The sequence below is a fragment of the Drosophila teissieri genome, chromosome 2R (assembly GCF_016746235.2).
Source record: "Drosophila teissieri strain GT53w chromosome 2R, Prin_Dtei_1.1, whole genome shotgun sequence".
Taxonomy (NCBI): domain Eukaryota; kingdom Metazoa; phylum Arthropoda; class Insecta; order Diptera; family Drosophilidae; genus Drosophila; species Drosophila teissieri.
In genome coordinates, this window is record NC_053030.1 from 15,638,333 (window position 1) to 15,665,816 (window position 27,484).

Here is a 27,484-nt window from a genome sequence, read left to right on the forward strand (position 1 = left end):
CGGAATTCGGACCAACAGGAGCTCTGTCGCTGCTCGAATTCGTTATAGGCGAAATTAAATTAAAATAAAATCTGCTTGAAAAAGCGTAGGGAACAAAGGCAACTAAGCAGCGCTTAAAACGAAATCCTCCTACTGTCCGTCTGTCTGTCTGTCTGTCTGACTGTCTGTGTGTCTGGAATTTAGCCATTTATGTAACCCCCAGTAGAGCCGTCTCTTCCAAACGACTACTGGGTCGGGTTGACCTACACTTGGCATTTTAGTTAATTACGAAACCGTCGAAAAGGGGTTTAGACTCTGCCCAACTTTTTTGCACATGTTATGCCCACTCGTTTGAGTGAAAATTGTCAGCGAATGCAGTTGCAGGATATGGGAAAATAGGAAGGGTTTGCACTGCGACCACCATATGAGTCTTCATGGTTAGTTGGTCCAAAACCGGCAAATCCAAAGCGACTCTGTGCATTTCGTTGATTGTGTCTCTCCGGCTAATGAAGATGGCTAAGCTGCGCTAAACACGGCAAAGAGGAATGAGCACGGCTGAACGATTGCTGTCTGGCTGAAAGGTAAAGACAAAAAGCAAAAAAACACATAAAACATAAAAACAGAATGAAAATTGAATGGGGAAACGGGGAGCTGGGGAGCTGTGGGGCACAGCCAATCCATATAGAACCAATTTGGAGCAATGCCCGAGGTTTAGGCCCACTTCTTTCCGCTTGCCAACTAATCATTGGCATATGGCTAACTGCAGCCGCTCTTAGCCAGTATGGAACTTTACTTCATTCCGCTTTATGCGCTTTATGGGCGCACAAAAGCCGTTTTAATAACTTTTATAACTCGGGCTACTGGAGTATGATGAGAAAGAAAAGTTGTATTATTGAAACGATGAGTTCTGGGTGCAATGGAGCTTCTGACTCGCTTTTTTATGCACTATGCACTGTGCACTATGCACTGACCAAAGTCATGCCTTTGTCCCTGCTAATTAACTTGTTGCGTCGTTTAATTAGCCAAGAGCCAGGAAGATAGAGAGATAATACTGGCAACTTTTCGCTCAACTGGATACAGCATTTTTTTAATCTCTCCTCTTTGTCCTAGTTGGTTTTCATTTTTTTTCCTTTTTTTTTGTGCAGTAGCCGCCGCATTGTAAATTATGAAAATTAAACAAATGCCTGAAAGTTTTTTAATTAACCAGCGGTTAGCAGTGAGAGTGCAGCCATCTCGCTCGCGCACTTCAACTGTCGCTGTCTCCTTCTATCCATCTCGCTCTCTCTCTTTCTGCCCCGCACTGACACTAATTGCGAACAAGCGCCTGAAATGTTTGCCAAAAATGTCAAAAGCTAAATGCGAACGCAAATAAATTTAGCATAAATATTTATTATGGCCAAAAGGAAAGCGAGAGGGCCATACTGCGAGAGCGGGACAGCGATAGCCCTGCAGTTTTGGCATTTTTGCTATTTGCACTGACAGCCTGACACTTGGCACATAAATCGAAACAGAAATTATGAGCGCAACAACACTTACATCACTTACACCAGCATCACTAGCGCACGCCGCATTTTTCTCGAAATTGCATAATTAAATTGCCCAAAAAGTGGAGCGCCTGACGTCACCGCCCCCGCCATCTCGCTCGCACCCACCAACAGCAGGAGCGACCCTCTCATTCACACTCGTTCGCACTCATTCATTCATTCATGGGGACAGGCGAGTCAAGTCGAGTCAACTCAAGTTGTCTTCGTCTCCTCTGGCTGGCACTTCTCTATAAATAATTGCATGCGAATTTGTCAAGCGTGTCAAGGCAGAAGGAATGCAGCAGCATCAGCATCATCTCACCAGTGAAAGAGACGGCAACAGGGAGAGGGAGAGGAGAGGAGGTGGGTAAAGTATCTCGAGGATGCGATTCGCAGTCGCGACAAATTTGCAATGTCTTCGGCATGCAGAGTGCGGCAACTCGAGTGCAAAAGTCGCATCATTATGCTGCACGGCAAAGTATACGCAGCCAGCTTACACACTGCACATTGCACATTACACATTACACATGTGCAATAAATAGCCGGGCTATATGTTTGGATCTGAATGATGTGTGGAGATATTATAAGAAACTGCACACCGATGGCCAATTAAATGGGTCTTCTCTGCTTCTCGCAATGTACACAGCCTGGAGCAATAAAAGCTATGGGTAGAGTAAGATGATGCTTCTATTTATATAGTAAAATTCCAGTCAGAGAAAGTCATCAAATTTCAACATAATCTACTGCAGCTAATTAAACTGTAATTAATTGTTTACCTCGCCAGAAACTAGCATCATCAATCTTACCTATCTAATTTCATTCAACTCTTGCCTAGTCCTCCTCCATCTCGAGCTTCTCAAGTTATGCTCGCTGTTTTAATTTAATTTCAAACCCCCGCCACCAGCCAACGTAGAAAGTTTTTGGCCAAACAGCAGTGCACAGTGCACAGTACACATATCATGGCCAAAAATAAAATGATGCGAAAAATGGAATGGCGTGGAGAGAACTCGCTCCGTGTCTCGGATTTTGGCTAACTCGCGGCTGTCGCACATATTGACATGTGGCAGCGGAGAGCGCAATGGTGGCAAGTCAGGTGGGCTGGGCTGGTGAAAGGTTGTGGGTGGATAAGGCTCAAGGCTCAAGGCTGCTGCTGGGAAAGTTATATCCGCGCTCTGTCTGTCTGGTTATTCGAGCAAAAGTTGAAGCGGTAAGCAAGCAGAAAATGTCGCGCGCCTGTCAAAACTGCTGAGAAAAAGGGTTTCAGCTCCTCCTCACCTGAATTGCAACTGTCAGACGTGGCTAAAAGTGTGTGCACTGTCAATTTATTGCTGCAGTTAATTTGCATGAAATATAAATAAATGCCAAAACAACTTGAGACACCTCCATGGACTGCACACTGCCAATGCTAATGCCATTCCATTCCTCGCCATCTGCATCAATTTGATATGGCGTGTGGCTTATGGCGTCTGCCGTCTGCCGTCTGGCGAGCATTTCAATTAAATTAGAATTTCTCTTGGTGTGTAATTTAAAACTATTTTGCATAGAAACTAAGGTGCGTCTAACTCTCTGCCCATCCCTCGCTCTGCTTTCCCGCTTTTCCTTCTGCGCGGCTCCATTTCCTTGCTCTTTTTCAGGAGCTGACTCTGCTCTGCTCTGCTGTGCTCTGCTGTGCAACCAACTTAAACTTGTTAAGCTTCAGGGAATTTTTAGCTTCGCACAGTCCGCAGAGCCACAAAAAATGTTTGAAAAAAAGACACAAAAAATAGAAAAAATGTTACAATATTTAAAACTCAACTTGATATGCGCCTGGGAGCTTACTGCGTCTTCCTGCGAGTGTGTTAGTGTGTGTGTGTGTGCGTTTGATTTATAGTGAGCTGGGATTAAGCTGTCCTTGTGCTCTGCAAGAATGTTGTAGGAAATTTTTAGTACAATGCACAGGAGCAGACGGCGCACCACTTGGCCTGGCCTAAGACAACTCTGCCCCGCTCTCGAGTTGCCTTCGACTCCATTCGATGGAGATATCCTGCAGGAGATATCCTACAGGAGATATCGTGGAGCGGATGAATTGATAAAACTGAAAAGGTTTTGCAATGCCTTCTCTTTTGATTTAGCTGTTTAAAACTTGCAACGAATCAAACACTCCTCTTGCCAAAATTACAATTATCTGAAGCTCTCATTGAAGTAATGCCTCCGCTTCTACAGATTGAATATCTGTAAGATACTTTTTCGGATTGGGCTTTTGGTTCACCTCTGCCACCATTCCAAGTAATGCAATCGATTTTAGACCAAGCCATTCCCTAGAATCACCAAGCCGAAGCCATTTCCCTGGCGGTTCAATGGACTTTTAATCTAATTAGCCCATTGTGAGCATAAGACCCTAGAAAACGAGCACCACGAAAATCAATATAGAAATAAAACAAGCGTAAGAAGCCGCGTAACAGGAAACGTATGAAAAATGGCGGCGCATAACGATATAATGATATACCTATGTATGTATATTCCTTTGTATGTAAACGTCAACGTATGTTTTTAGATATATATATATATGTATTTACGCAGTGATGACGACAACATCGCCATTGTTAATAGGATTACGAAGCACAACTAGAACAACAACAGTTGGTGGATGGGGGGAGGCGAAGTCGAAGAACGACAGAAGTAAAGCAAAGCCAACGGCATTAGCAATGGCAGAAAACCCCAAAAGCGAAAAAAATCATTTATAGTAAAATCCAAAGAACAAAAAAAAACCAAAAAAAACAGAATACAACGTTAAGCCAAAACAGAAGTAACGGACAGGAAAGGGACGAGGATATGTACGGCGAAAGAGAGGGGCATATCCTTACAGAACGAGAGGGCAAACAAAAGTAAATTAGATTGTGTGGCCCATTAAGGCATTAAGATTTCATTGCACTCACCCTCTCTGCTCACTGCTGAGTCGGAGAAGGCATTCCATAGGATAGGCTGCCCCTGCCACATGGGACACCGTTTGTTACCCTCGTGACAGACAGAGCAACTGCGATACAGAGAAGCCCCTCCCCCTTGTGGCATACATGTGCGGCACTTAAAGCGTCGCCGTCGCACTTTAGGGGCTTCGCCTAAGTCGCTTTGGCACACAGAAAGAAATGACCCTAGGATCCTCCATTTGAATAGCACACACTTTCTTCAAAGTATTATAAATCTCCAGAGCAGAATTAACATCCATCTAATGGTGTATCTCTTGAAGTGAATAAGTTGTGCTTCTGCATTCAAACTAAAACACTAAACAACCTATTAAACAATTGCTATTCCTCGCTACCATTAACTAGTCCATCTCTTTAAGAAATCAATCAAGAAAGGTGTCTTTAATTTTACCTATGTAAAGAACACTTTGTAACAAAATGTAAATACGCCATTTGTGCTGTTACAACGAGAGATCCTGTAACGAGAGATAAGACGCAATATCCATTCAATATCGTCCTTTTCCCCCGGTGCACTCACTTTCTAAGCCTTCCAGCTACCAGCTACCCGCCTCACTGTTCTGCCCCACACCGCACTACATCGCTTCATTTTCATTTTTTCGCACTTGAGCGTTTCTGTGTTGACTTGTTAGGCAGCTCGTCGCATCCTCGAACCCCAGAAAAAAATCTCGGGCTACGTGACTTTTTGCGGTTTGCTTGGATTTAGCCAGCGAAAAGTGCTAAAAATTGCCCAATCCGCAATCCGCCACAACACCCCCATTGGGCCATCATTTTGTTTAATGACCTTGAAGCAGGAGCGTGAGTCGAAATGTATCTTGTATCTATCTGCCGGATGTCCTTTGCTCGAGTTTCGAGCTTCATTCTATTCGCTGGCAGCTTCTAGTGGCCAGCTAAATTTAATGGACCGTGAACCGTCGACGGCCGTCGAGTGTGTGCGTATTCACTCTTTGTTTGCAGACTTTTAGGCGCTCGTCGTTGTTTGGCATTTGACTTAATTTAAAGTGCTGGCGACTAAGTGCAATTGGCTGTGAGATGACAAGTGTTGAGGGCCAAAGGCCGAAGGAAACGTGTTGGGATCGCAAACGCCAGGCTAAATAAACTAAACTAGGAAACTAAGTATATGTAGGGAATTGAAACCCAATAGACGAAACCCTGAATAGTTGGACAGCTCGTCCGCAGTCATAATTAAATTCTGGGCATTGAGAGCATCCATGAACTAAATGAACTAATTGTTATTTTATATGAAACCCTTGAGTAACCCCAACTATTTGTTACTTCTTCTATTTGCAGGTAAATTTCAAGTTACAGCGAAGTCTATACCCAAATAACTCCTCCTTCCCCGCAAATGCCGGCCTTTGTGAGTAATTTAATAAATTTATTTGAGACACTCGAAGCCCGAGAAGTGTGGGGCAAGTCTGGGGCAAGTTGGGCAAACATTTCGTAATTTTCAATTATGGGGAAAACATTTCAGGGGCCTTTGTGTCAGCAGCACACAACACACAACACACATGGTCGTAAAATGTTTTGTTTGTCGGTTAACCGGAATTTCGCATAATCATTTGCATACATAATAAAAATTCCCCAAATCATGAGCAGTAGCTGGAACCTCTGACCAACTATTTATGCTGATCATCATTAACGGACCTTTCCGCAAGAAAAGCCGAGATTCAACGAACAAGAAAATTAATTTATGTGCCGAAAGGGTTGTGAACCGAGTCTCTTCCCTTTGCTTTCCCACTCCGTTTATTTGAGGGAAAACTAAACTCCTTGAGAGAGGGATGCTGCTGGGCAGGAATAGGAATCATTAATATGCTGAGCCGTGCATGTGACAAAGGACACTCGCTTTCCATGGACAACGACAACAATGCATAATAATGTGCTTATAAATATATTGTCCAGTTCGATGTATGTATCTCAAGGGTTGTCCATCTCAGCATCTAGGCTAGGGCTCTTTTCTATGCTTTTCCCAGGCCCAGAAACTTGTTTTCGATTTTTGGGAATTTTCGCAGTGGGCTTGTTTGATTTTTGGCGTTGATAACAAGTTCAGTGCACGAAGGTCAAACGAAAGTCGTTCACACGTTCGGCAAACACTCACACAGATCACACAATTAGCAGCTGGCGTTGAGTGACCATTTGCTCCCTGTCCAAAAGTCCAAGGATATGCGGAATCGTAGAGCCATGCCACCCCACAGGATGAATCCTTAATAAATTCCGAAATGGGACACGCGTTTGCCACGAATCCTCCATATCCAACTCCATTTCCATCTCCATTCCATTCCATTCCCTTCGCTTAGTTGTTTATGCACTTCCTGGAGACATTTTATAGTTTTTCTGTGCTCTGCGGATTTATCGCATTTTATTGAGATGAATTACACACACACACAAATACTCGCCCCCAAAATGAGGGTCAATGCTGGTGTTTCCCTTACAAGTATTAATGATATGGGATTTGGCCTGATCTACTCCCGATGTTCCTGGCTGTCCATCAATACTGGGGCTTAACCCGAGACAGGACAGTAAAATCAATAGCATTCGCAGCCGGGGGAAGAGTGCAAACAACAATTTTAATGTCCTTTCGGTCGGGGGCGTTCATAAATTTTTATTACGTAATTGAGTTTGTTCGGTTTAGCTCAGCCAGGGGTTGTTCCTGCAAATGTTGCTTGCAAATGTCTTTGCATGAAACAATAAAAGCAAATGTTGAAATCGTCGAAAGCGTCGGAACCATGGGGCCATTCTCTCCACCCAGAGCATTATTAATAAATACAAATTCGTTTTGGGGTAAACGGACGTCAGAGGGTTAGCTTTGCGAAAAAAGGATCAATAAACGTTAGGGGAATTGCAGCTGCAAAGGGTTTAAGCTGTCGAGGAAAGTATGGAAATGAAATATCGGGAGTATTCAAGGTGTGAACATTCAAGTTAGAGGTATACAACGCATTATATTGATACCTGTCAATATCTGTTATTGAAGCCTACTCACATATTCGCTTAACAGCGCTAAAACGATTTCTTATTCATTGCGTTCGATTGGCCACGAAAAAAGCGAGCAGAAGGAGCAGAACGAAACATCTGCATTTTCATTATTAATTGATTTAGCTCGCTTCTCAGCCCGCTTTCCTTCGCCGCCGCCGCCTGTCCAATATTTTGACAGCAAACACGCGCGCCGAGGAAACACCCAAAATACTTGCCAAAAGAAATGCCTGAATGGGAACAGATAAAGGAACAATAAATTTACATAAATTACCCGCATGAATGCCAAAGATTCCGAGAGGAGGGAGGCACTCGACAAAAGTGTCCCAAATGGGAAGCGGCAATTCAATAAGGCGGAGTGAAAGGCAAACCTGAATTATGCGGCACGTTCCACACGTAACTGGGCTTCGGGTTTCGGCCTCTCAGAGGTTCTTTCTCTGTATTTGTATTTTTTGGTTTTGCTTTTTGGGGTGCCATATAGTACGCATTATATGAAGACATGTCCCGTAAGCGGAGAATGGCGCGCAATTAGCATGCTAAGATGATATGATGAGGTACAAAGGACACGAGCGGCACACGCCCATAAATCAAGAGGAGCGGACACCGTTAGAAGGTGTCCCATAACCGGATGGATCTCCAGATCCCGAACCCTTTTCTCGCCCGAACAATGGGATGGGATGGGGAAGAGGATTTAGCTCGTGGCGGTGAAAGGTCGAGGTGTCATCGTCCTTTATCCTTATCCCGTTTCCCAATTCGAGTGTCAACAATAAACAAATTTGTTTTACATTCAAACCCCTTTCCCCGCCCCGCAATCCTTTTTTTTATTTTTATTTATTTATTTCGCTGCAGGACACACAACCCTCGAGGAGTCCTCGTCGTCGTCGTCGTCGTCGTCCTGGCAATCATGACATTCTCCCGCACCGACTTGTGTCTTTTTTACTATTATTGTTATTATTGTTTCATTTCGGGGAGCCGGCCGTGTAAATGTTTTTGTTGCCAACGGGCTGGGCTTTTGGCCCTGTCAAATTGCTGTCAACATTTCCAGCCAGTTCCAGTTTAATAATGTAAAAGTTTTCCTTCACCTTCTCACTCACTTCTCGTCTCCTCTCCTCCCACCACTTGGCGTTATTCCCGAAACTGTTGTCAATCGTGGGGCAGATAAACTTGGGATTTGTTGCACACAAAACTTTTTCGTTCTTGTTAATTAAACTTGAATGTGTGCGTGTGTCGGCGGTTTCCACGGGTAATAGAACCGGAAAATGCGCCAAAAAAGCAGCGACATCTAATGAGATTGCGGGCTCGATCTAATGGAGTTTATCCCACGCAAAATTGTCTGCTGTCATTTGAGTTCTTCAATCGAAAGAAGTTTGCTTTCATTTAAGTCTGGTTGTTAGAAAACTCTGCTTTATAAAAAGACATTGCAAATGTGTGATATTATTATATCATTAACTTTATTTTTACCCTTAGAAAGAGTACAAGTTTTAACTTGGAATTATTTCCTATCGTCTAATTGCTTCCGCATTTTAACCTCCCTTTCTGCTGTAATTGGAGTTTTCTCTCTTCTATTTTACTTGCTAATTGGATCAAATCAACAAAATCCTAGCACCTCATCACTCTTTCAACCCCCGCTGCTCTTTTAATTCCCACTCAAGAGCTCAAGAGACTCGCTGCCATCACTCAAAGAGAGACTAGCAACCCTTCGTTTGTTTTTCTCTTTCCCTCCGCCGGCTTATAAGAAAGCACTTCCGGTTCTGGGAGTTCTTGGAGTTGCCTGGGAGGAAGCCTTCTACAATGCAAAAATTCTTGGCTTTGATTTGTGCGCTTGACTTCGCACTTGGAATCGGAATCGGATTCGTATTCGTATTCGGTTTCCGTTTCCCCCGCACTCTTAGCCCCCCTCATTTTCCCTGGGGGGTTGCTTGTGCTAAGCTTACGTCATCAACACCATCGACGGGCGTATTTTTGCTTTTTTTTTTTTTGAATGCCAGTGAGTCATCCCACCCCCTGGAAAGGCCAGTGCACCACTATCCGATTTCAGTCCGCCCACGTAATTGCTTCCTGCAGATTTTCGGACATCGGAGCGTGCATAATTAAGCGCATTTGGATTGTATTTTGAGGCACTTAAAAATGTCGGACGGAAGCCAGTGGGTTGAAGGCGAAGCCCGAGGCAAACACCTGTCAAGTTTTTTCTAGCCGCACCATTTCCCTTGCAGCGCCCTCTGGCGCCGGCCGTCTGAATCACACACGATGAATGGGTTGGGGGTTTCGAGGGGTTTGAACACCCCCCCGCTGACGATTTTGCCAATCAAACTTTGGGCGGTCTGCCGGTGACACAAGCTGGAGAACTCCTTTGAATCGACTAGGTGGGCAATCGATGGATTTTCACCGGTCCCTGCGTATTTATTGGCATTATATTTATAAATGCCGCAATGCCAGACCCAACTGCCAAGTGGCTTCCTGTATATCACAGTGATGTGTGCACTGGGCGAAAACCTTGTAAATCCACAGTATTTTTATAACAAGTGATGAACTATATATGTAGGTTTCTGTAAAAGTGGATATATAGATAACCCTGATGACTACTTATGACTGTCTTACGCGACGATCCTCGATTTATCATGATTGTACATACTTGATCTCTTCATTTAAATCCCAAGTGGGGAAAACAATGTACTCAATCATTTTCCTCCGTGTTTGTGTGTGCGCCTAGATGGGCTGTCACTTTTTCGGTTTCCTAAGCAGCAGCAGCAGCAGCAGCAGCAGCAATAACAGCAGTGGGAAAACCTCATGACAAATTCATTTGACTTACACAAGACTGAGCTCCTGTGGCTAGCCAACAACAAAAGGTTCCGTCAAGTGTGGGCGGCGGTTAGGTGGTAAATGGAAAAGGGAAGGGGGGCGGGGGCAGGTTTGACCTTGGATTGAGGTAGGTGACCCGGCAGGGGGGAAAATTGCGGAAAATACTGTGATATACGTTGAGCTGGGATAAACAGGCTGGATAAGCGGCTTAGGGTGAACTTATGATGTGTTTTTCTTCTTCGGAATCGATAAATATTTGAACCTTGAACGATGAATGGATCGATTAACCGGAAAATGAAAAAGGAGATGCCTTGAAAATGTGGTCATATTCTCTGGAATGTGGCGTTGTTCAAGCTTTTTTCTTACTCTGTGAAGTCCTTAAAGGTGTGGATTCTTTCCGGCAAAACACTTACTTATACCCACTGGGCTAAGCTTAGCCGCCATTCATTTGTCATGCTTATAAAATAATAAATTGACTTGCGTTTCGCAATAAAATTCAATTGGTTGAGTGTGGTAAATGACGTGCCCTAGACCAGCTATTGATTGAACTATCCATTTGTGGCTGGACATATCTCCGGCCACAAAACGAGGTCCAGAACTTGGCATAATTGACCATAAACCGTCCATCGGGCAATCAACTGCTCACCGCCTGCAGTTTTTAATCAACTTTAGCGAGGGAAAAAGGTCTATCGTTGGCATAACTCAGTGGTCGGTCCTCGGTACTTGGTCATCGTTAGAGCTAGAACTTTGCCCATCGAGCAGATGCTGGCCTCTAATCGAACAAAAAGTCCCGGGTCCAAGTACGAGTACGGGTTCGAGTTCGAGTTCCATGTCCACGTTGAGTAAACTACCCCGTGGAGAGTGCTGGACCCAATGCCAATGTCTTGGCAACCCCTGGTCCTCATTACAAATAAATATCTTTGACTATTTATAATGCCGCCGGGACCTCACCTTCGTCTCGAGTTCCCTGTCCGCCCGATTTCTGTGCAAATTATGCAGATTAGAGGGTCAGTTCGCCAGCTGTCGGTTCGGTACGCTTCGGGTTTGGAACTGCCTGTCTGGCACCTGGATTGGATGGATGAAAGTGTAGGTAGGCTGCCGTAAGTTGCAGCCTCCTGTTGCCTGGGATTTACATAAGAATCGAATTTAATCTTTGGCCGCATAATTTGCCACAATTTATTGGTAAACGGGGGGGAGGGGCGTCCTCATTGAATCTAATTTGATGGTGTTTTCCGTGCCAAAAAGGCGCTCAAAATGAGTTCATAATAAGCTTATCTGGGTCACATGTGTTGGGCACGGCTGGTTAACTTTTTTATTTGGCGCCCGAAAGTGGGCCACAAACAAATAGTAAAACGTTGGCAACTGCGGGTGTTTCCATTTATATTTTTCTATTCCCACTTTCATTGCCAGCAAACGTAGGCATTAATTTGTTTTAGTTTTGCTGCCTTATCAGTGGCTCGTAATTTTAATTGAGTTTTGACTGCTTTTTACAGTTTTTACAGCTTTTGGCCCGCAAAGCAGCAGAGAATCTGGCATAGAAATTGTATATGCCACTCTTATCGCAACGGCCCTCTATCTCTCTTCAATATGTCAGCTCTAAACAATGGCTTTCCACTCGAAGCGTGAAATGTCAAAGGGGCCAAAAATGGGAAAAAAAAGAAAGTAAAGCCAATTTCCTGACATATCGCTCGGGCTGTTGCAAAACGCATTCTTAGCCTGTGTTCGACAAAGCGCAACAAACCAAAAAAAAACCTAAAACCAAAAAAAAAAGATGGAGAAAGCCTGCAAACGCAGAATGCTTTGTTTTCGTCCGCCGAGCGAAGTGTGTGCAGTGGTGTGAACGGGTGTGTGCGGCTTGATTGTAGATAAATATGACAATAAAATAGTCATAGAGCAGGGGCCACTGCAACGCAACGTTGTCAGCTTAAAATAGCGAAAATATTGCGGTACAGTTGGCTCCAAAATGTGCGCTATGTGCTCCATGTGTGACGTGTGAAAGGGCTGACAGCGATGCAAGCGCAATTTGGCGCCATCTGTCGGTGGGGATAGTAAACTGTCGTGGCCCACGGGGTGGTGTTACGTAGGTGGGGGCATGAGTGGGTACAAGGGCAACGCACGTGATAAGCATATGAAATTTTATGGCAACTCTATTTGTAACTTTCACTGGCTGCACATGTGTGCGTGTGCGAGTGCTTGTGTGTGGGTTGCCAACAACTTTTGCTTTGAAGTTTGTCTGTCTCGCTCGCACATTCGACAACCACGCCAGAATCTCGCGCCCACCACCACCCACTTTTTGTGTGTGCGCTGACTTGGAAAATACTTTTTGTGATAACATTTTATGGCTTGACAAGGCAGCAGCATCTCGAAAAAATAGAGTGGGAAAACTCCGAGTTTCTTGCAATTTTTCCTTAACGAAAGAATTATAAAAGAAATGGCTGCAACTCAGGATAAATGTGAGGAGGGGGGGAATGGGGGCAAGGCTAATGGTTCCAGTGCAGGGCATCAATTTGCAATATGACAGCTGCCTATAAATAGCCAAATGACAATGCCAACTTTTGCATTTTCCATCCGACATCCGACATTGATGGAAGTTTTCCCAACGAAGGTAAAATATTTGTATGTTGTCACTACAAATCTGCAAAATAAGTTATTCTTCTGAAGTATGGCAACTATTTTGGCTTGATCATAGAACGTTGGCAGTTCTTGTTGAACTATGTGCATGGTAGACCTTGATATGAAAACTGTGCTAGTTAAATATTGAAATAAAACTTTGATGTAAAATATGAGCCTTTAGTAACCTATTGCATTTATTAAAGCAACAGTGCCAACTTTAAGGCCATTCACATTTTGATAAAACAATTGCGGTAGCTTGCAACACTGGTAATTAAATTTTAAAGACCATTCAAAGGGAATTCAAAACGCGAAATCAAGTGGAACTGCGGGGGCGAGAAAATAAGCACGCATGCTTATGAGGTCATTCAACAGTCATAAAGTGCTCGCTTTGTGGTTCCGCAGAGTCCCAAACAGACATTTGTCGCCCAGCATGCCCTCTCTCTCGCTCACTTTCTCCTTTCCCCCCATTTTATATCCTGCTTGTGTGTGTGTGTGTGCAAATGCATTTGTGTTTGTCATTGCCACTTAGCCTTATTAGTATGTGCAGCGGGCAGCGGGAAACGGGCAACGGGCGTCTGTTTGGCTGACAGTCGGTCTACCCTTTTTGGCCAAAGTGGCAATGAAGCTTGCCAAAAAGGATACACGGTGCACTGCACATGCCGCACACAGGATGGCACGCACACAAGCTCACTGCTCGCTGCTCTCGCCTTGCAACGTCATGTAAGCAACGCCAGCCAGAAAGTATGCAGCATTAAAATATATATACAAATACATACACAGACATTTCTGTGGAGCCTGGGACAGCAGACAGCTGCGCAATAACTGTACATTAAAAGTCATTGCATTCATGATATTATTTTTTATGTATTTCCACCCAGCGCTCACCTCTCCTTACATTTTTATATGTGATTTTTTACGAATTTTTCCCTCCGTTAGAACTGAAATTTTTTCTCATTTGTTTGCTGCCCAACCGCTGCTCATCATTTGCCCCGCCATTCTGTTTGTTTGTTTGTTTGCAGGCCTCTGGGCGCCTGACACGCCTACAAACACTCACAAAAAAAAGCAGACACAACGAAATAAAAAAGTGCATTGTAAAAGTCCCTAAGCGGGCAAGCGCTAATGCTTTGTTGATGAACAAAAACCTCAGGATAAAAAAAGAATTGCAAAATAAAATACCACACAGAGTGTGCTAAAAATATTCATAATATTTTTCAGTTTGACTCAACAGTTGGATTTTTTGCGCCCCCAACCAAGAGGCAGTTTAAATTGAAAAAAGGAAACTTAAATGAAAATTCCTATGTAATATCACTTTAAGTGACCTGGCAGATTTTGAATTCTAAATTCTTTTGCCAAACGGCTCTGTAATTTAAGACTTAGAAGAAGGCCATTTCTGTCTTCAATTAAATGCCAATTATAAACTTTGGCCACACAATAAATTAAGCTCAAATAAAATCGTTTGACTAAAAATTGCAAAAACTCGTCGTTTAACTGCAGGTGCGTTTATCTTGTAAAGACAAAACTGCAGACTAGGCAGAGCGTTAATAAATGTGTCCCGAATATAAATCCTTGAGCAATTTATTCGAGCTTAAAGTTATTTGACACTTGAAAGAAATGTGTAAAAAATATTGCAGGCCAATAAGCTGCCAGAGGCCAACGAATTTCTCAAAACAGCAAAAGCAAATTAAATGCAATTCAATTTCTGAAATCAAATATCTCCGACATACAGTGTCCTCTATATACATATGTATATATATTAGTATATACGAATGCATGTATAGGAGATGTATATATAGGGAACAAGAAACACATGTTAGACAATCAAAAAGAAAGGAAACCGAAACAAGTTAACCACAAAACGGACAAGCAAGGACCTTTGGTGGTGTGAGGAAAGTAGAGAAGGGACAATTTTCCACTTGCTGGGCTCCTTGGGTTTGCTTCGGTTTCCGCAAACACGGCAAAAGATGTTATCCTTTATCCATTTTATTTTGCGAAAAATTCAATATTTTTCAAACAAACAACAACACCACCAACCAGAAGCAGGGGAACGCACATCGAAGGATAACATATTAAATTTGCCAACAGCAGCCAGCGAACAGGCAAACTGGCAAAGGGACAATGCCATAAAGACAAGAAATCAATTTTTTTCTTGCGTAACGCTGAGCAGAGAAAACAATTTTCTAACAATAAAAAATTGCCCATGCGATCGAAGGACCCTCACACACTCACTTATGTTCGTTCTGGGTCCTTTAAAATCGAAAGCAACGGAAACATAGCCGGGTGTGTAGCAAATCATAAAAATGAAAAAAAACCGAAGGGAGAACGGCATGATGAAGGGGCTCTGTCAAGTCATAAAAAACAGGGAAGAGGCAATAAAAAAGGGGGGAATAAATCGAAGGATGAGGCGTGGCCTTAGATATAGATCCTGGTCGAAGGACTCGAGATTAGTCGGCTGGCCAAAAGTGGAGACTCTAATTGAGGTGAAAATCCCTGGCAAATGCCTTGGCTTCTCTCTTTCAACTGTCACTGACTTTTTTGCTGGCAAATATGAAATTTCCTAAATTAAATTGTTAGTTTCTCAATTCCAAATAACATTTTAGTGTAGTATTAAATATTTAACGGGAAGTGCAGTAGAATTCATTTTGCTTAAAGATCTTTGTTTGCTGCTCACTCTCTTCACACTGGTCACACATGTCCCCTTCAACTAATAACGAGCCTCATTTTGTGTAAATCGATAAAGTTGTAACATGGCAACATCAGCGGCAAAGGAAAAAAGTTTATTTTTGTTAGCAGAAAAGTTTTCCTTCCGTTCGGCGGGGTAATATTATCGCATGTTGCAGTGCCGAGCGTGTTGACAATTGAATTATTTATGTGCCTTTGGGTCTGCGCGTCTCTTGGCCTTTTGTTTGCGCATTGATTGAATCCTTTCGATGTCCTGGACTCTCGCCCCATTGTCGGGCCAGTCCAGCTGATATGCGCTTTATGCAGTTTATTGGCGATTACATTCACTCAAGAGCACCACAACGTCCAATCATTTCGTCCTGGTCCTCCACCTCGTCCTCGTCCTCGTCGTGGAGCTCATCCTGGTCTTGGCTTGGCTTTGCTCAACGTCCTGATGCCTTCAGTTTGATTGTCATCGTTTGTGGAAATTTGATAAGCGCTTTTTCTACTCGTGTGTGTACTTTCTCCCTTCCTCTTTCATCTCTATCTCCATCTCTATCTCTGTCTCGTAGACACGTTTGTCCTCTGTGTGTGTGTGTGTGTGTTTGTTTGCCAGCGAAACTTTGCTTGTTCGTGTCAGGACTTGGATCTTTTTAATAATGCGGGTTATGTGATGGATTTATTAAAAGCGTGTCCTCATGTCTCCGCCTCTGTTTGCCATAAACTTTCTCCTTGTCCTTGTCCATGGCTGGAAGCATCCCTTTTCAATTAGTTTGGCGCATTGAAATGTTTTAGCATGCCGGTATTGAATGTCAAGTGATCCATTGTATGGAAGTTTAAAGAGGAAACCAACTCTTCTTCCCTCCTAAGTATGCCATAATAATTGCAAACGATGCCAAAGGACACGCTCACACACACACCCACAGGCTCTCCCCAAGGACAAAACACATATGGGCAATAAAATTTTTTATTCCCCAAACAACAAGCAAATTTTGACCGCAACCCAGAACCCCGAGAACCCGTTTTTATTTCTCATTTACGACCATGCAAATGTCTTCGAGCGCCGATGTCGGCGGGCTTGGCGCCAAAAAGTCGGCAACATATGTCGGGCAACATGAAACGAAATCAATTTGCTTGCTCCCACGACCTTGGGGCCAGCCACCCCCAAAAAGGTCCGAAAGGTAGCCGGTGCACCCACTTCCACTTCTGCGGCTTGTTATTACGGCATGCGACTAAATTATTATGGGGGCTCGTTAATTTGCGGACACTGCGAACGTCCACAGAAAAGAAATCGCAAATAATCGCATTAAATGGGGCCACGCCCGCTGCGGCGAAAAGGGAAAATCGATTAAGCAGTCGGAACCCCCCTGACCCCCGCGATCCCCGATCCCCAATCCCCCTTCGTTGGCCTCCTTTCACATTACATTATGATGATTATTTTTATCGCCGCGTCACGCGATATTTTCCTGATGTCGCCGCCTTCTGCTCAAATGGCTTACAACGGAGCTGAGGAAACGGAAACGCCACCGAAACGTGTGAGTGTATGTGTGGGTGTGTGTGTGTGTGTCGATGTGGGTGCCAGTGTATGTGTGCGGGGCCTAGGCAAACATTTGCCATATCTATGGCGGTGTATCCATGTCTGTGTAAGCTGTGCAAACGACGCCGCCCTGCAAATGACTGCAGTTAAAAAGTCATCAATGTCTGCCAAAAACGAAGCTCGCCATTAAATGTTGCCGCAGTTTATGCCAATCTCCGTCATTGCGAGTAAGTGAGTGTGTGTGCGCGTGTATCTATGTGAGTGCCGATTTCGCAGCGCGGATACGACGCAAGTCAAGTTGAGTTGAGTTAAGTTGAGTCAAGTCAAGGCTTCGCACTTCAATTATTTGGCCTTTACCCCGGTTTTGCGATGCTTGTGTGTCAAAAAGTTGAAAAATGTGAATGCTTAAAATTTATTTCTATCATAAAAGTGAAAAACGCGAATGGGGGGTGAAAAACGAACAAAAACTGAAATACCGCACGCTTTTGGGCTTAAAAAAAATGCCTTTTAAGAGGGCTTTTCCAAAAATCCGCAACAAATGAACAAATAAGCGAACAAAACATTTCCATTGAAACGGTCATTGGAACCAATAGACAAAAGAACGAAAACGAATAAATCCAATTCAAATGCAAATGTTTTCTACTTAAAACGGCCACTGGCTACTACTACCCATTGCACAATAATAATGTCCGCTCACATTTCCTTAGGCTTAAGCCAAATCCTCCGGTTACAGCCAGCGCCGATCAGGTCTTCTTTGGCCAGATTAATCGAATCGCTATAGGAAATCCCACTAACAGTGCCCGGTTATCCCTTGCAATTTGTAAAGCGTCCTGGCCATGTGGTCAAATCATGGGAGGAAAGGCCTTCGGCTGGCCAGCCAGCCTGCAGAAAAAAATCAATGTGCAACATACACACACAGGAACGCACCGCAGCCTGTCCCACGGGGTCCCTGTTCGGGCGCCATGGCGTGCATTATGTGGTCATATGGGTGTACAGCACGTGTATGCTTGTTTGTCTCTCTCTCTCTCTCTCTGTGTGTATGTGTGATTGTGAGTATGTGTGTGTGTCGGCATGTGTACAAATAAACACGGCAATGCAAGCCGAACGGGGGCATGGAAGCCTGGGCTGTTGCCCCTGCAGGCTGCAGTCGGTTTACGTTTAATGCCCATATATATTGTTGCCTACTTTCGGGCGCAGTGGCCAATGGCCTCCAGTTGCCTCCGCTTCGTGGCTCTCGGGCCACGTTCGCTTGCCACTTTTTTAAAGCCCTTTAAATGTGAGCAAACTTTTCCACGTGTGCTACCGGAATCCCCCGGCCAGCGGTCGGCGTGGAGAAGGGAACGTTAGTTAAACGTATGCCGGGCAGAGTGGTGGATGGTTGTGACTGGGATGAGATGAGAGGGGCGGGGCATGGCGTTATATGGTTTGTGTATTGAAAATTGGATTTTCAATTGGTTTGCAAAACGGAAATTAATTCGGGGGCGCAACGGAGCCGAAGCCCCGTAACCGGCAGGCGAAAATGAAGCAATGACGTCCACACCGATGATGGTGGCGCTGCTACTGATGATGATGATGATGAGGATGGCGATGATGATGGGAGCGGAATGACCACTGGCACTGGGTGCTCCGGTGTTTGTGTGCAAAAATAATGTGAAAGTCTTTTGCCTTTTTGCAGTGGCGCTCTCACCGTTTTATTATTATTTTTTCCTTTTTTTTGTTTTATTTTCGTTTTGCACTCACTCCGTTGTGCACTTTAATTAAATTAAGTGAATTTCGAGGCTGATAAGCGCGAGGCAAATGCAATGAGCGCAAGAGGGCTGGGAATGGTGAAGGGTGGCGAACTGGAGAGCAGGTTAAATGAGCAAATGAAACGAAAATACGGCAGTGAGATAGAGCCACTGCCGAAATCAGAAATTGCCATTTGGCCAACTCAAGTATAGTTTCCCGGCAAAAAGGCACAAAAATAAAAGAATGGGCAAAAAGCATAACACGACAGTAACAGCGCATCGTTTAGTAGAATTCCATTAACTGAGTGCACTTTTGTCCGTAAGGTAATCCACTTTAGGCAAGTACAGTTGTGCTCGCCATATTCTAGGCCACATTTTTCAATTAACACAAATCCCTCGAATGCAGTTACTCCCAGGATAATGGTTCACCGGGTCTCCTAAGTTGCTGGTTTAATATTAAAGCAACCGCTTCAGATTGTCGCACTGGGCCATAGTTTCCCCATGCTGGTGAAGGGAGGGAGGAATGGAGGGGTTCAATGCGGGAGAGGATCGTGTGGGGAATCTGTGGCAAATCCCAAAAGTATGCAACTGCAGTTGTTCGGTGTGGCCCGGCGAGTGAATGAATGAGTGAGGAAACGAACGCATGATTGAAAAAAAACATGGCCACAGAAAGCCGAGGCCCGTTCATTGTTTTCCCCCACTCACTCACACACACGCACGCACTCATACGCTCGCACACTAGCACGCACACGCTCACGCACACAAAGAGATACAGGAGAGCCGAAAGGGATGCACTCACATTCACATGGCTATTTGGCGCTGCATACTTTTAGGAGGAGTTCAGTGACTGCAGATACGACCGGCTGCTGCTGCTGCTGCTGCTGCATCTGCCATTGCCTTTTGTCTGAGGCGAATCGCTTAGCATGCGCCGCTGTCTACCTTCCATCCCAAAAGCAAAAAACAAAAAAAAAACACAAAAAGAAAAACACCACCCAACCATCTCTGCTTTTGGCCATTGTTTTGTACCGGGCTGGAAACAAACACTTTGGCCGGCTCCTATGGCCAGCAAATATTGACCATTTGCCTTTTGCCAATTTGTTTGCATTTCAGGAAAATATTTTCATTTTCAATGCTCGTTCGCTCGCTCGCTCGCTCGACTCTGCCGGTTAGCCATATTGAAAATTAAACTGCAAACTAGTTGCAGTCCTGTGCTTGACTATGTGTGTGTGTTTGTGTGCATTTGTGTGTGTGTGTGAAAGATGGAAAATTGCCTTGATTTCCCAGGACATGCCTACGGTGAATTGTCATTTTTAATTTATTTTGTTGCCGGCATTTATACAATAAATATCTCAATGTGTCCACAGTTTGGCTCTCTCTCTCTCTTTTACCAATTCGCTCTTTCTCTTTTTTGGTTTTAAGGTTGCTTGTTTGCAATTGCTTTTTGATTATCTCTATTTGCTGTTTGTGTTATTGAGCTACGTTTCGGCCATGGCCAAGTGAAAACAAATTGAGTTCTCCGTTAAGCGTCGAAAATAGTTTTCAACTATCTACTAGCTCCCGCTATTGGCCAACTCTTTCGCTCATGTGTGTGAGCTGCAGAGTGTGCCTGTGTGTGTGTGTGTGTGGAATGCAAAGTGCCAAAGCTTGTAGTGCCGTTAGTTTGCATTAAATTTTTTGGCAACCGGCTATCTCTTTCTCCCTCTCTCTCTCTCTCTCAGGCGTTCCAGTTCAGAAATGGCCAAAAGCGGAGAGTGTCAGGAATTATGCTTGCCAGCGTTGTTGTTTTCCCGTTCTCCACATTTTTATTCGGCAACATTTTCCGCTTATGTTTTATGTAAAGCCTTAAATGGAGTTTGCTCTGCACGATGTGGGGAGGAAAATAGGGCTGAAAAGTTCGCAGGACATGCAATTTGTGTGTTCCAAAGTGGCTTATCATAAGTCCCACTCACTTGCCGGCAAATTGCAGCCAGTAACGCCCTCTAGACTTTATGACAATGAAGAAAAAGCAATTTTTGGAATGAATCTTCAGTTTTTTTAAGTACTTGGGGCTGTTATGAATGCTTACAAGATTATGCATGAAATGCAGATATTTACTTATATTTTTTACTGCTTACATAAAGCTGTAGGGCTTATTGGTATATGGATGTTATCTAAATGCACTCAAGCAATACTAAACGTAATTTAAAACTTTAAATCCAAAGCCATTCGTTTTCCCCCATATCAAACAAAGCCGCGCGAACATTTTTCATTCGTATTATACCAACTCTTTGTCTATTTTCGCAAGGACTCTAGACGCGATCGCATTTTTTCTGCTTTTAATGCATACCAAAGTCGAACCACTAAACAGTTTTAAATTTGCATAAAAATCCGTTTTATTAACATTCAAAGGCGATTCCTATCGCCGCTAAATTGAAGAAAAGTAGCTAGAGTTGTTCGGCAAAGAGAAAAAAAAGGGAAAAATGGGCGAAAGGAGTTCCGAGCAAACAGAGACCCTGAGGGAAAATGCCATGTAAATGCTCTCAGGGCAAAAGCTGTAGCCGGGGCAAAAAAAAAAAAGTGTAAGAAAAATTCCTTTGCACTCAACAAAGAAGAAATAAATAACTTTCGAGTCAGATTAGCCAACTTGTCACGAAATGCAAAATGACATTTAATACCCAACGACTTGGACGAGGACGAGGACATGGACTTGAGTGCTCCCATCTTCCAGCTCCCAGCTCCAAGCAGCCAGCTCCTAGTGGCTGATGGCCAACAGCTGCGTACCCGAAAGGGGGCTTAACTGGGGGCAAGGATGGCGAAGGAGCGAAGGAGCTGGGATCCCAAGACGCATGTCGACCAAATGGCAATGCGATACGCGACGATATACATGACTGGACCTGACTTGCACTTGGCATGAAAACATGAGAAATTCCTTAGCCAATGGCCACCATGCCATACCGCTTGCCTTTGCTCTTCCACAATGGCATGCCAGGACGCTAGACGACAGCGACATTGTTTCGAATGGCCTGGCAAAAGAAGAAAAATGGCTCTGAAATGCCATCACTGCCATCGTGCCACCCGAAAAAGGATAAAAAAATACGAAAAACGAGGAGACGAGAAGAGGAAACATAGAAAAGGGGAGCAGGATAGCGAAAAAGTAATCATTGCAATTTAAAGCGGATAATCTGCATCAGACCAAAGCTGTGAAACAAGAAGCGTTGCGAAAAAAAACGCCGGCGAGTGCTCTAAAAAGGGTTCCACTTTCAGTTGCACAACGCGAATGGCGAACGGCGAACGCCGAACGTTGGCAATGCAAATATGCTGCGGCGCCCCCGCATTTTCCCCCCCATATACCCATTTCCCGATTTCGCCATTTTCCGCCACTGCCCCCAACTGCCCCTCCTGCGTGCGTGAGTGGACACCATTTGCAATTTTCGCACTCGCTCTTCCGCTCCCTCTCACGGTCGTGTTCGTTTCCACTATTTTTTTTCGCACGCCCAAGGAGCGAGGCAGTCATGCAGATTACAATCGAAATGACATGAAAATGTTTAGTGTGGCGTGTGGAAAGAAAAAATGGGGTGGAGTTTGCCTCCAATGAGAAGAAGAAAAAAAGCTGAAATCGCGGTGGCAATGTCAAGCGGCAGCAGCAAGAAAGTGTTGCATATCTACGGGCGCCAGCCACAAGAAAGAAATTGCCCCGGGAAATGGGAGAGTGGAGGTGGAAAGTGGCAAGTGGCAAGTGGCAAGTGGCAAGCGCTTGGCACTCAAAGATAATGTCTGTCCTGCTGCCGCCGACGAAGCAGGAGCATCTCTCTCCTGGACTGCAAGAATAATGTCTTATTTGATTGTGGCCAGCAAATGCAATTTAAATTTGCCTTCACAGCCCTTGAAAGAGCGAAACGATTGCCAAATCGATTTATAGATTCATCAATAACGTAACCCTGCGCTTATGCACACTGATAATTCAGTTAGCAATTATGTAGGTAACCTGACTAGATGGCCATCAGGGTGCAATTAACCCAGTTAGCAGGGCAACAAGTGAGCGATTGGAAAAAATTACATTATCCCCTGCCCCATTATATCGAATTAGAGCTACAAAATAGAGGTATACAGATATGCAGATACAGAGGCAAGTGCAGCGCTATTGAAAACGTTGACTGTTGTTGAATAAACTCAATTCGAGCATTAAATTACTGCCAATGGCGCCAATAAGCACAAACAAATATGCCAAAGTGTATTCCTGTTTGTGTGTGCCGAATGTCCCGGCAGTTGCTGATTGAAAGTTTCGCACAGAAGGATGGATAAAAATATTTGCTTGTCGTCAATAAATATTTTGTGCTGTATTTATTGATCAAAATTGCGAGGCAACAATGCGAAGCATTTTGTTGGCTCACCAAATATTTATCCATCGAATGATGGGGTATGCGAAGTATTTGACAATTAATTAGCCTAATTTATGGCTTTGCAACGGAGTGCCAACAACAACTACTGATACATAGTTGAAAGTTTATTAAAAACTTGCTCCACCCAGTTGGGATCGCATTTGTCAATATGCTAGCGTATAATTTGGGCGAATCATAACAAAGCAAATAAAAATAAACACAAATGTTGTTCGGCAACAATTATTTGTGAGTTAGCGCCAGTTGTTGGGCGCCATAAATCTTGCACAGCGTTCGGGGCGTCATAAATTGCAAATGCCATCACCAGCAGCGGCAGGAAAAAAAGGGGAAGTACACGAAAGGAAACTGAAAACGAGTTGGCATTTCCCTGCAACAGTTGCCGTCCCTTTCCCCCTCGTCCTGATCCTGATCCTGCTATTTGCTGTCCTCGTCTGGCCCGGCCAAACAATCAATTTATGCACACACAATTTTCATCTTTTACATATAAATTTGGAATTTTTTTTTTTTGTATCCCCTTTTTCACTCATTTTGCTGGTCGCCTTGCTGCATGCAAATATTTGTTAACTTCATTTGCTCTGAATTAAATATAATTTACATGCATATTTGTTTGCCCGGCTTGGCCTGCCCTTGTTTCTGGTGGAAAATCCCTTTTCCACATGCCATGTTGCATGCATCATGGGGCGGGAGGAGGCGCCCATTCTTCTTTTCGATCCCTTAGTCATTATAATTATTGTTGACATTTCGGCTTGAAATGAAGAGTGAGCCGCGTTAATCCGGCGCCACAATTACACGTGCTAATGAAGTGCAATTTTACTTTTTCGCAATTAAAAACGAATTTCGATCGCGCATATAGCCCGAAAATATGTTTGGAAAAATGCGATGTCATGTTCCATGAACATTTCGGTCTCCAGGTTTTCCCTGAAGCAGAATTGCAACGGCTTTTGCATGCAGTTAATTGGTTTGGCTTTCTTTCTGGGGCTGGGTAAAATGTGTTGACAGCACGAACATAAAGTTATTCAGGACTCGCAGTCATGCCAAGGATAACGCAAATTACATAGAACGAAGTTTACTACAGCCAGTGTAATTTCCCTAAAATGGCTCGCTATTATAACAACTTCGATGGGATAAAGCGATTGCATTACACAAGTCCGCGATAGTGCTAATAACCTATTACGTCAGTTCTTTTAAACATTGGATACTTTAAGCTGTATCCATCTAATACAAATAAATAATACTTTTAATGTGATTAAAGACCTATTCTTTGTACTTAACCATTATTTAAGCAGTTAAATAACTAACCAGAGCAATAAAATCAAATGAAACTGTGCGTACCCTTGCAAAACAAAGCAGAAAGGACCCCGGCATTAAGGTTAAGCACAACAATATGTGTTAATCAACACAGGAGCCGCAGCCAGGAGTAAATGGCATTAACATAAATTTGTTTCTAGTAATTTATTTAGTGCGACAAAAGCACTTCCTGGCCAACACGCTCACTAAATTGCCACTGCCAGCAATCGAAACTGAATTATGGCCAACTGCCGATGTGGATGGCCAAAAGACTTAACCCCCAGCTGCCTGTCAGTCGGCGGAAATTTATGAAGCTCTCTCTCTTTATATATATATATATATAGTATATGTGTACATAAAATGCTGGAAAAATTTGCTAAACATTTCGTTTGAATTTTCTTGCAGGGCCGCTGTAATCGTGATAAACCGCCGTGCAAATACTTTCATCCACCACAGCATCTGAAGGATCAGTTATTGATAAATGGACGCAATCATTTGGCCCTCAAGAATGCACTGATGCAACAGATGGGCATCGCGCCCGGTCAGCCGGTCATATCGGGCCAAGTGCCAGCCGTGGTAAGTGCCGCTCTAATACTTTAATTGAAATTCCCCCATTTCTCCCCTTTCCCCTTCAGTTCAGTTTGAAAATATGAATATTTATAAGCGAACTCCTCCGCCACCACGACCATGAATATCCAAAATACCAAACAGAGCAAAAAAACGAGAGAAAAAAAGAAATCGAGAAATTCAAAGTGCGCGAAAATGAGTCAAAGAGTGAGAAGCAGGAATGTTTTATTCATGCAGTGGGGGGAAACCGCTTTATAACAAATCGAAAATTAATTCTCAAATAATTTGCGACATGGTTTTTGTGGATTTGCAGCTAAACGACAGTCATCATTAGGGCGGCGAGTGTTTTTATTTATTTTTACTTTTTTCCCGTCGGTTTTCGCAGGGTAGAGACGCAAAGAGGGCCCTTGTTGATTGTTGAAAAATGCATGAATTTTCATTAGGGCCGGTGTTGGGGGCCAAAAAGGTTTACGAGTGCGTGCCAGGCATAATTTGTGCCCAGCGAAGGGGTCAGTTAATGGGCAGTGTGAAGCCTTCAATGGGGTGTCGAATCATTGCTTTTTGGACGGGGATAGGCCATAAATAAAACAGATTTAAAAGAGGACTTCATTTGGCAGCAGGCTGGAATTCGAAATAGATGTGTTACGACGGACGGCTAGGCCTTTAAAAAGTAGGATTTAAATCGATTCATCACGTTTTACTGTTTGAAGATACTTACTTTAAGTTGCTAGAAATGTGCGTTTAGGCAACCTCAAAACATTTGCTTCAAATCCTCTGACCCTTTACTCTATTCTGATGGACAGTTGCTTGATGAATGTCACTAATGGCCCAATGACCGACTCTCCTCTTGCAGGCCACAAACCCCTATCTGACCGGCATTCCGGCCAACTCGTACAGTCCGTACTACACAACGGGACACCTGGTGCCCACCTTGCTGGGTCCGGATCCCGTGACCTCCCAGCTGGGACCCGTGGTGCCACAAACAGTGCAGGTGGCCCAGCAGAAAATACCACGTTCCGACAGATTAGAGGTGAGTTTCGGTCCGATGCCGGCGATTTTATATATATATCTCGATATCGATATATGTTTTATGTATCCAATGAAGTCAATTTAACGCGATTTTATTTACGCTTACTTTGTGTTTATTCAATTAACGAAAGTTTTTATTACGTTCCTATTTCGTTTCCTTTCGTGGCATGTATTTATGTATTTATATTTCTAATTAGAATTAATATTAAACTACGTATACGAATATTGCGAACTAAAAAACGAAAACATTGTACAGAGTTTTGAGTTCTCTTGAGTTTGCCAAAAGATCAAGCTGAAATTGCGACCAAAATCCACTGTATACTCGTAATTCGCCAATAACCAGAAATTGATTCGACGTTTTGACACACATTCGTATTTGTCTAACACCGCCAAATTGAAACCAAATATGAAGACACCCAATCTTGATGTTCTCTTCTATTCTCTTCTTTTCATTTCCTTACATCTTTATTATCTATATAATATTATCGAACTAGTACGAATCGATCAAAGAGTCGATCGCACAATATTGCAGTTTGGCCTAGCAGCTGCTTTTCAAAGGCTTTTTTAGGAAGCTTACGAGCCCTGTAAATAGACCAAGAAAACTAAATTGCAGAATTCTTTGCACATCAATTTCTGATTTCTGATTTCACCCCCAATTTCCCCGTTTTTCTAAAGTTATTTTCATTTTCTGATTAAGCGGAAGGAGGGATGCTCGTTTTCCATTCCATACTCCAGACCTAGAACCCATATAGAGTTTTAGAAAATCCCCTGGGTCTTAAATCAAAATCATCGTAGATGTGAAGTTAAAGAGTAGCAGCATTTTTTGTACTCCCTTGAGGATATTTTTAGTATACCATAGAGTTGGTAGAAGTTTAGCCATTGATTTCAAGATTTTTCTTTAAATTTCCCAGCCATTTATTTACTTTGAATCAGCAGACACCGAAATACTCTCTACAAACAGTCCACCCCGAGCTCCCCGTAACGTCTTCGTGTATTTGTTTACTCCTGATTTTGAATAATCCTTGCATTCTCGTTGTTCCTTTTTGTTATGTTTGTGCTACGTGTTCCTCTTGTGTTTTCTCGTACTCAAAAGTGCACCAACTTAAAAAATGCAAATTGAAAACTAATCGGCATGAAGCAAAACCAAAAAAAAAAAAAAACAACACCCAAAAATAAACAAAAGCATTACCAATTCCAAGGGGCAAGTACAACAGCAAGAACAAAAAAAAGCATAATCAAAAAAAAATCCTAACACAAATAAAACCAAAATTTGAAATGCATCTGTATCGGCTCTAACCACTAAAAAAAACTTGCCTACATTTGACTTGGAACGAATCGAAAATATATATATATATATACTTTTGCGCAAATAGTTAACTTTTCTTTTGATGAAAACTAAAACGTAAACTAAAAGTTTAAAACGAAACAAAAGAAATGAACTTGTTACTGAATATCCTTCCATTAT

At 43.3% G+C, this 27,484-nt stretch overlaps 1 protein-coding gene across 10 annotated transcripts in view; it reads left to right on the plus strand.

Moving 5' to 3' along the window:
* LOC122613224 (protein muscleblind) overlaps positions 1 to 27,484 on the plus strand; it is a 162,323-nt gene that overhangs the window by 108,732 nt on the left and 26,107 nt on the right. For all 10 annotated transcript variants that reach the window (XR_006325672.1, XM_043787297.1, XM_043787304.1 and 7 more), the window contains 2 exons: positions 24,829 to 24,999; positions 25,844 to 26,020. Coding sequence is in view for 9 of the 10 variants with exons in the window: in XM_043787297.1 (XP_043643232.1) it covers positions 24,829 to 24,999; positions 25,844 to 26,020 (348 nt within the window). In the remaining variant the exon portion in view is untranslated. The remainder of the gene's footprint in view (positions 1 to 24,828; positions 25,000 to 25,843; positions 26,021 to 27,484) is intronic.